Source organism: Carassius gibelio, chromosome B13 (assembly GCF_023724105.1).
Source record: "Carassius gibelio isolate Cgi1373 ecotype wild population from Czech Republic chromosome B13, carGib1.2-hapl.c, whole genome shotgun sequence".
In the NCBI taxonomy this organism is placed as follows: domain Eukaryota; kingdom Metazoa; phylum Chordata; class Actinopteri; order Cypriniformes; family Cyprinidae; genus Carassius; species Carassius gibelio.
In genome coordinates, this window is record NC_068408.1 from 1,443,256 (window position 1) to 1,453,853 (window position 10,598).

The 10,598-nt window shown below is 35.4% G+C and overlaps 1 protein-coding gene across 2 annotated transcripts; it reads right to left on the reverse strand.

Moving 5' to 3' along the window:
* Nucleotides 1–5,956: 5,956 nt before the first annotated feature.
* LOC127969957 (uncharacterized) lies at nt 5,957–8,941 on the reverse strand. 2 transcript variants are annotated; one of them, XR_008156435.1, is made up of 5 exons: nt 8,685–8,941; nt 7,253–7,683; nt 6,965–7,070; nt 6,282–6,567; nt 5,957–6,102 (listed from the first exon to the last, which is right to left on the reverse strand). XR_008156435.1 is itself a non-coding variant. In XM_052572130.1 (4 exons), the coding sequence occupies exons 1-4, from the start codon at nt 8,722–8,724 to the stop codon at nt 6,491–6,493; spliced, it is 654 nt and encodes a 217-aa protein (XP_052428090.1). In that variant the 5' UTR covers nt 8,725–8,941; the 3' UTR covers nt 5,957–6,490. The 2 variants fall into 2 exon arrangements, 1 of the variants encoding a protein (XP_052428090.1); XM_052572130.1 differs by having other exon boundaries at nt 5,957–6,567.
* Between the last annotated feature and the right edge of the window lie 1,657 nt (nt 8,942–10,598).

Consider the following 10,598-nt stretch of genomic DNA (forward strand, 5'->3'; position numbering starts at 1 on the left):
CTGTCTGTCTGTCTGTCTGTCTGTCTGTCTCTCTCTCTCTTTCTCTCTATACTAGCTAGCTAGCTGTGTATATATTTATATAATTTATATATATATATATATATATATATATATATATATATATATATATATATATATTTAGCTGTCTGTCTGTCTGTGTCTATCTGTCTGTCTCTCTCTTTCTCTCTCACTCTCTCTCTAAAGCTTGCTAGCTGTCTGTATATTTATATAATCTATATATATATATATCTATATCTATATATATATATATATCTTGAACTTGAACTTGAAAAATAAAACCCAAAGGTCTGTCTTTCTGATTAGCTGTCTGCCTGCCTGTGTTACATTAATGTCTTTTTACCTAACTTTTTTGTCTCCCTTTACAGCATACATTTCCAGCTGGTTGCAAGGACTTCTGTGGCAAGTTTGTTTTATTACTTCCATGCTCTATGTCTTTGTTGAACTATCCAAAATTTGGTTTTGGGCTGTTTAGAATTTATTGTTCACAAATCTGTCTTGTGAAAGTTTCTCTCTGTCTGTGTTTTAGGTTGAAGTTGGCCGAGAGAGATAAGCCGTACAGTTACTAATCTAGAAGCATTAGGCAAGAGTGTCTGAGAACGATGGTATGATCTGCAACACTGTCTTTTTTTATTACTGATTTATTACTGACTATCTATTTCTTTCTTTGTTGTTATTCAACAAGAGAGAACTCCCATTAATGGGAATCAAAAGGAAACCCTGAAATCATGTTTTGAGGATGTAATGACACGAGTTTGTTCAGAATTAATACCAAGAGCTGCATCAGTTACTGGTTTGGACACCAGTGTCGTAGAAATAAGGTTTACTTTTGTGACACACTAACAAACATCATGTCAAATAAATAAGTCATTCTGCTTCACTGCTTGTATAAATGATGTGTTTTGTTAACATTCGGATTAATTGGTGTAATACCTTTTTGCTATTTTTTTGTTTTTCAGAACTGGATTGGTAATTACAAAAGATCGCAAATGACCAATGCTTCGTCTGAGCCCCGGCCATCAAAGGCCAAAGTTCACATTAGAGAGCTGTCGCCTTACAATCTTTTTTGTAGGGACATATTCAAAAACAAAGGTGAGAAACAAAATTTAAAGACTGTTTTTATTTTTTTATACTAAATTGTTTCTTTCCATACATGGTGGCCTTTTTGAGATAAGGTTTATGAGGGTCATGAAACAGATTTTCATGATAGTATTTGGGAAGTACTTCACTCACACAAATTACATTCATCAGTTTAAGAATGCTGAGTGTATTGAAGAGAATCATCAGGTCATCTACTTTACACCTTATCTTGTTTTTACAGAGTTGTTACAGATAAATGGTTTTCACAACCCAAGTACTGATTGTCGTTGTATGAATTTACTTTAGAAAGGAGATGCTGACTCTAATGCGTTAAGTTTTTCCTCAGGCACAATGAATGATATTAAGGGCAGGTGCGCCACATTGGGGGAAGATGCAAAGCAGAAATACATTCAAGAGGCAGCAGCACTGAGGGCACATGGGCAGGCACAGGACCTAAACCCTGAGGTGAGGGATGCCCAAATTAAAATGCACTTAAAGAAGCTTAAGTTAGAGGTTAATTTGCTAAGATTTAGTGGTATTCTTAAAGTATTAGATAGAAGGATGATCAACAGCAATTGTGGTGTGAGCAAGACATTGTGTTAGACAACCGGATTGTTTATCTCTTTTATTATAATTTCAAATGAGTTTGTTACAAAAATATTCCAAGGCTATCAACATCAAATATTCTCACATTGAAGAAATTGTCAAAGACTCATACCACCATCTCAAACTGGAAGCAGCTGAAGAACAAAGTGGTCATGAGATTTCTTTAATTAAAATTTAGTTACCCCTCTGTCTCAGGTTTGATTTACATCCATTTCTGAAACGAAAAACCCAGAGTTTTCCTAAAGCCGCTTTCTGAAATGGAACCCAGGAAAACCTGCTTTTATCTTATGATTTATTATCAGCAAGATGTGAGATCAATTGATGTGCAATACCCACATATTCCTTTGGCAACAGTTAAAAATGAACAAGCTGCCTTTGAGATGTTGCTTTAAATATAGTGATGAGTATGATTTAAACTAACTGGCTTGACTTTCAAAATATTTGTGTTTTTCCTTTGGTAGATGGAGGCAATTTGTGCTGTGTCTGCTGCGTCCATTTTGATGATAAGAAGAAGAATGCAAGAAAGAAGTGGCATTCATGGTCTCAGTGCACAGTGTGCCAATCATGGTCACACACAGCATGTGGATTAAAAAAGAACATGTGCCTTCACTGCCAGTGTCAAGACACCATGCTAACACCCTGAAGATGTATCTTGTTACTTGTTTGGGTTGTTTTTACTGTGTTGACGGCCCCCAACCCATCCATACAAACACACACACACACACACACACACACACAATACATACATATGCTGCAAATTCATTGTAATGACCACACTTCACACGTAAGAAGAAAATTGTGATCTTTTTGTTATTTTCATTCACCCTAATTTTTATTTATTGTTGTTTGTTGGCACCATCAATGTGTTGTCCTTTATACTGGACTTATGTGGGGACCAATAAAGTTATATTGTACTGAATTGAGTCTACATGCTTTTTATATATATATATATATATATATATATATATATATATATATATATACACCTGTTTCAAAATTGGTTCAGTAGGGCTGGGTTTTAGCAAGGACCTCACCATAATATTCACAACAGTGGGTCAGAGTATGACTTCATGTTATGATTAGATGCTTCACATAACTTAACATGTTTCACAGTTTTGCTGTCACTTGGAGATGCTTGGCAAAAAATATATTGAAAAGATGGTTACTGGTACTTGTAGAAACTTTGGTATACAGCTGAACACTACAATTTATTTTAAATTTAAATGGTTTCTATGACATTGCTTACTTCCACTCTGAAGTATTTTCTTCACAATTACTGTTATGCTTTTATTTTAATGATAAACATTTAAGAGAAAATGTGAAGGGTATCATTTTATCTGTGTTAAGGATATCAATTGTTTCTCCTTGGATTCAGATAAATAAAGTTTATTGTCAGTTTATGTGAGGGAGGACTGGTGTGTTCCACTTTTGTTTGCAGTTGTCTGCCGTGGGTAGACTACATTTAATTCAAAGTGCTGTCGGTCACAATTATGTTTATTATATATAATTAATTATACATTTAAAATCTGATTAGTTTATCTGGTTTGCAAATTAGGGTTGTAAAATTGTATATTTACTGAAAATATAAAATATCTAGTATAGCCAAACTTTTAATTGCATTGCATCTAGATGAATGCAAAGAAATTAATTGACATGCTTTCAAACATGCTTTTTAAATGACACATGAATTTTGGTAACATGGACTGAGAAAACATTTAACCATCTTCTGCTCAGAAACCTTGTAAAAACTTTAACTTTTACCAGCAATTACCAGCAATCTTCAAATTAAGAAAGCAACTCATACAGGTTTGGAAATACATGAGGGTGAGTAAATGATGACAGAATTTTCATTTTTGGGTGAACCATTCCATAATTAGATAGTATATATATATATATATATAAGCCATGTGTGTACTAAACAGAAATGCAAAATTAGTCTGTGTGTGTGTGTGTGTGTGCTTCTTAAAAAAGAAATAGCTTCTTTTTTATAGGCTATGGCTATTGAGCCTTCAAATAGCTCTCTGAAACTACACCCGAGATGGCTTGTGCATGTGAAATGAGAAAATTAAAACTTTGTTGTAGAGCTAAACCACATACATTGTTAGAAAGGTCTTGACCCAGAGAGTAACATATGTAAGTATGAAGATTCTACATGGCTCCTGTTTTGAAATACTGACCTTTGAAACATCACCTTGGTGCATATTTGAAGGCTTATAATTAAGCAATAAAAAGGTCTACACACATGGGGCCAACTGTTATAGAGAGCTCTTGTCCTCATTTATGATGTAAATATAGTCAACAGCTTGGGATATTGTCAAATCTGGTTAAAAGTTATTTGAACCCATTTAAAATTTAGACATTTAAAATCTGATTACATAGATATGTTTACAATCCGCCCAAACTCCACACTGTACTCTCAACTCACTATTTGCAATATCCAATTCTAAGAAATACACGATTTTTAAAAAAACTACAATTCCCTAAAGCTACGCAATGCAGCTTGATACAAATCAAGCACTGCAGTTGTAGTTTATCTGGTTTGCGAATTAGGGTTGGAAATTAGGGTTGTAAAATGATATATCTACTGAATATATCAAATATCTAGTACAACCAATCTATTAATTACGCTGCATCTAGATGATTTACGTTAAGAAAATCTAAATATATTTGTTTATTTAAGATTTTTTAGCCGAAATGTAGAACCCGCAAACCCCGCCCACAACACAAGGCACTTCCGTAACCTTCTGCTACCAAAAATGTATTTCTCTGAATCGAAGGAGAAATGTGCAAAAGTTATATTAACATATCGTATTGTTGAGTTATCTGTTTGTTGTTGTTTTTTCGTGGACAAATGTTGAATTTATCATTTTAATAAAATTGTCTTGTGAATAAAATACTTTTGGGCGGAAGTACGTTATGCAAGCAACGTGGTTTCAGCGATAGCAGCGTAACCACCATGGCAACGAACAACGAACAAACTAAATGTAATATACATTCACTGAACGAAGAAAGTGAAAATAAAACGAAAACAGCCAATGGGAAGAATATAAAAAAGTGTTCAATTACATAGGCTTGGATCTGGAGAATTTCAAGCCAATAACAGTTATGTAGGAACATACTGAATGTGGCACACTGTCACATACGGATTTTGACTGTAAATTCATTGTATGTCATTTTTTAAGTAAATTACTTTTCATTGACTTTAAATGTGCTGTAAATAAGTGCAGAGCACCATGGCTGAAAACATGGCTGTAACTCGTAGAGTCAATACACCTCTATGTTCCCTTTTATTTTATTTTTTTACAAACTCATAGTTGCTTCAGAGGATTCAAAATCCAATAATGTATTGTCATTTCAACTCAGTCGAAGGGGATTTTAATGGTGAGCTCACAAAAAACAAAACACCTCCCACACATTTGTACATTACAGTAAATAACATATTACATTATGGTAAACACATTTTTTTTTTTTAGATTAGATTAGATTCAACTTTATTGTCATTATGCAGAGTACAAGTACAGAGCTAATGAAATGCAGTTAGCATCTAACCAGAAGTGCAAGAATATAGTGTTTTATATACATAAAAGTGCAGAGTAAGTAAAGCTATGATATACAGAAAGTACAGTGGAGTTGCTATATACAATATTGATCAGAGTATATACAGAATATAAATATGAATGCAATGTAGGGATTGTATGTACATTATGAACAGAGCAATGAAGGATTATATATACACATTATGAACAGCAGGAACGTGAGAACAGTGGTAATAAATGCAGTTGGATGAGTGTGCAAAAATATTGTTGAACAATGTATTCTATGCAAAATAACAGTAGTGCAATATTTTTTATAAACATATTTTACTGTGCTTGTACAGTAACAATTATAGACAGTTTATTTTTTAATTTTGTACTCATACAGACAGACTATTTGGGATATGTATGCTTAAATAAAGTGCCTAAACTTTAAAATAGATCAGACCTGGTAAAACAACATGTCCGCACAAGTAATGCAGTAAAGTAATTAAATTATTTATATATTATAATTATATTATATTATATGTCTATAATGTCTTGTACATGTGGGTGAAACATCACAGTGGCTTGATGTCATTTTCTTTCCAGCTTTTGGAGACCTTGAATGAGAGCAGCTTACTGCAAAAATGGAAAACATAGATTTATGGGAGGAAGACTGATCTTTTTCACAAGTTTAATTAATATTTCATGGACTCAGTAACAATGATTAACCTCTTGAGGCTTTGAGCTGTCAAGATGTGATAGCAGGTATTCCTCTAAACACGCGGGTTCTGTGTAATGGATCAACCGCACTTGTCCCAGAGCTTTGATTCCTCACAAGGCCAAAGTTGGCATCCAATGTGACAATCATTTCTCCATCCGCCTGGAAAACAAACACTTACAGTAACACTGGTTGTGGACCCGCACCAGGTTTATACATTTATACTATTACTTCTATTATAATACTACATAAACAAATTAACTTAGTTTGATATTAATTCAGATTTTAATTCTATGCCATTAATTTAATCAAACAAGAACCACGCTAGAACTATAACCAACCTTTGGACATGCTGGGCATATGGTGCCATCATTTAATTGTGGGCAAATATCAACCAAACTTCTTTGTCGGAAGTGGTGATGCCTAAAATGGGATATGGGGTGTTGCAAAAACCCTCAACAGAAACCTGACACTCCAGTGACAGAGAAACAGAAAGCTCTAGCAGAGGGATGGAGAAGGCTGTCTGTCTGGGGCTTGTGGCTGTTGCTGGTCAGAGCCCAGATCTCAGCAGAGTACAAGTTTCTGGTTCACACGCACACATGGTGACTGTAATGGTGCAGAGCCGTCCTGCCAAATATAAAGAGCAAAATAAACATAACCTAGTAGTACTATAGAGACTACCATATCAGTATAAATTAAATTAAATTAAATGTATGCATTTAGCAGACGCTTTTATCCAAAGCGACTTACAGTGGATTCAGGCTATACATTTTTACCCATCATGGTGGTATATAAACTATACATTTAGTTTATATAGTATAGACTAAATCACTTGAGTGTGTCACATATAACTTAATGTTTGTAATTATTGGAATCAACAAACAACTTTTTTTTTTTTAAATGTATGACAAATTTGATTAATTCCTTAAAGGAAATCATTACTCCACATGTAATAGGATTGAATTCCTTAACCTGTCAATAAAATTAAATACATTAAGAGTTTGTATCAGGTAAAATGACAAACCTGTGCTGACAATGATCTTCATGTCCTTTGTGTACACAGCATGGGTGCCATGGGCTTCAGGTAAATATAGGAATAACCCCAGGGAGGATGGCTCATAGTAAACACTCTGTAAGAAAGATGGATAGCTCTAATGTTTTTAAAACAACAAACTTGTGACACTAACAGTTGATGCTGCATAGTGCTAAAACAATTTGAAGTATCTAATGAATATGTTGACATTACTGTGAGTTTGCTGTCTGTATGCAAGTATAGCAATAGCAATGTAAGACTGTATGCTATTGTTCTTACGTTCCACTTTTCAGGAAGATGCAGTAAATTTCTGTGAATCCTCTTCAGGCAAACCTCACAGAACACTGCAGTGGAGCTGCACTCAATGCACCTATAATCAGCATGTTCTCCGCAGACAGCACACTGGGTAGTGATCGGTGCTGAACATTCAAACGACACCTTAAGCATCTCATCCTTGACTGCATCCCAGGCATGAAGCTCTCTCTTCTTTGCCTTACTGTATGCGCTCTCAGAACAGCTCGGTGTCGCATCATCAGGTTCAGTCAGTTGAGATGTAATAGAAGGGTCTGAAGGGTGGCTCTGATTGTAGCTGGGCTGGGGAAGACCTTGACTGAGGTAAGAAAACTTCGCAGGGCCCACCATAGACCTCCTCACCAACTTAATTTTAACGTTCCTGAAACGTGTGCTCATCTTAAGTGCTTTTCCCATATCTGAAATCAAAATATTTGACAATTATTACATAAAGCAAAGTGCAACCCGTACCGTACTTCTTATCACAGCCTAAAAGACAGAAACACATGAGGGAAAATGGGATGCAGTCAGATGAGGGATATTTGGTGCGATAGTTAGATACAGCTAGCTAGATAACTAGATATATAGATTGCTAGATTGCTAGATAGATAGATAGATAGATAGATAGATAGATAGACAGATAGATAGATAGATAGACAGATAGATAGATAGATAGATAGATAGATAGATAGATAGATAGATAGATAGATAGATAGATAGATAGATAGATAGATAGATAGATAAATAGATAAATAGACATCGAGCTAGATCTATATCTAAAGATAGATTATATAAATAGATACACAGCTAGCTAGCTATATATATAAACTGCTCAAAAAAATAAAGGGAACACTTGTGGGTTATATTGTGTTGTTAAGTATTCCCTTTATATTTTTGAGAAGGTATATAGATAGAAAGACAGATCCAAAGCTTCCTGATATAGGATCAAATCCAGCCAAGCTTTGTTCAAACCCACAGAACTTTATTTTACACTCTAGTCAAGATCCCAAGGTTTCCAAACAGCCGTAAAATACGTCTTGTGTTTAATATTTCTCTCAAGTCAATATGGGCTACATTAGACCTATGATCTGGCTTCAGTGAGGCGTTATCGAGCATACACAATATGCAATAAGCCTGTAAGAGTGTAAAAAGTTTTTAAATGTTTACAGTTTAACTTTGCGTTTAACTAGAAACTAAATTCTCCCATTAGCTTCAGAAGTAAATACAGCAACGTTAATGCTCACATAAAGCATGCAACGTTAACGTAACGACAGGCTAATAACGTAATATGGCCTAACGTTAGCGATAACGTTTCGCTATACGGTTATCTCATGTCAACAATAATGACACGCAATACGAGTGTATGTATTGTTTTCCATTACAGTTTAAATGCTCAGTTTTATAATTTTAATAGTCTTACCTGAAAATATTAAGCAGGAAATATCGCAACGTTCCCGCATTCGTCCAGTAGACTTCCGATTACCGGTGAGCAGGAATTCTGGGATTGGATCTGGAGTCTTCTCTTGTATATTTGTGGGTGATCAACCATTTGGATGGATGATCACGGCCTTCTGAGCCTACTAGTAGGCACAGGAGGCCCCTCCTGACCCATTGCTATGGGCTGATAACCGCTGATAACGCCCCATTCAATCGAGTGATAACGTTCGAATCGGGTGTCGCAACTCTGTTGATTCAGATCGGCACTTCGGAGCCTGTTGGCGACTCAGTTGATTAAGATCGGCACTTCGGAGCATGTTCGCGACTCATTTGGTTCAGATCGGCATGTTCGCGACTCGGTTGGTTCAGATCGGCACTTCAGAGCCTGTTCGCGACTGAGTTGATTCAGATCGGCTCTTCGGAGCCTGTTCGCGACTCGGTTGATTCAGATCGGCACTTCGGAGCCTGTTCGCGACTCGGTTGATTAAGATCGCCACTTCGGAATATGTTCGCGACTCGGTGTATTCAGATTGGCACTTCGGAGCCTGTTCGCGACTCGGTTGATTCAGATCGGCACTTCGGAGCCTGTTTGCGACTCGGTTAATTCAGATCGGTACTTCGGCGCATGTTCGCGACTCGTTGATTTCAGATCGGGACTTCGGCATATGTTCGCGCCCTCAGTTGATTCAGATCGGCACATCAGAGCCTGTTCGCGACTCGGTTGATTCAGATCGGCACTTCAGAGCATGTTTGAGATTTTTTAAAATTCAAATCTGGACATCGAAGCAGGAAGTTTATGTCAAACAGGTGATAAATTAATATTTGGACTTGAGGCTTTTTTTTAACCTGTCGATTCAGTATGTACATGGACCCACACACAAAGGTCGACACACTCTAGACTTAATCATCAGTAGGGCTCTAAACTTTTCATCCATTGTTATTAAGGACATAGTGTCACAGATCGCAAGAGGCGAAGACTCAAGTGCAGGCAGATGGGAAGACTTCATTTATACATCACCAAAATAAATAAAAACACAACTGAAACCAGAGGAGCGTTCAAAGTTACGAGACATAGACTGAAGACAGATTCCAAGTGAAATGCTCTCAGACAGCAAATGCAATGAGTTTGCATCCTTCTTTTCTGAGAAGATCATCAATATCAGGAAGGCGATTAGCACATCCTCAAGTAATGCAGTTAGAAATACCAAGGGTTCACACAAAACAAGGGGAATCTGCTTTTAGTGTCTATTCCGCTCACAGTTGGAATCAGCTTCCAAAAGACATCTGATGTGCTAAAACACTAGTCACATTTAAATCTAGACTTAAAACTCATCTGTTTAGCTGTGCATTTATTAAAATGAGCACTGTGCAATGTCCGAAATGGTTGCACTATATTTTCACTGTTTTTTTTAAAATATAAAATAATTTTGTAACCGTTTTTAAATTCATTTTAATTAAGTAAAATTTTTAATAATTATAAAAGTTTTAAAATTGCTTGTTTTATATTTGTTATAATTTTTCTTTATGATTATTTTACTTTCTTTTATGTAAAGCACTTTGAATTACCATTGTGTATGAAATGTGCTACATAAATAAACTTGCCTTGCCTAGTGTGTTAGTGGGCTTATGTGTGTGTGTTTTTAACATTTTATTATATTATTATATTGTTAATAACATATTATTAACATTTTTCTATTTTAATATACATGGTGTAATTTATTCATGTGATGTGCAGCTGTATTTTCAACATCATTCCTCCAGTCTTCAGTGTCACGTGATCTTCAGAAATCAGAATAATATGATGATTTATTATTACAGTTATCAACAGTTTTGCTGATAAATATTATTTGGGAGTCTGTGATACTTTTTTTTCAGGATTCTTTGATGAATAAAAAGT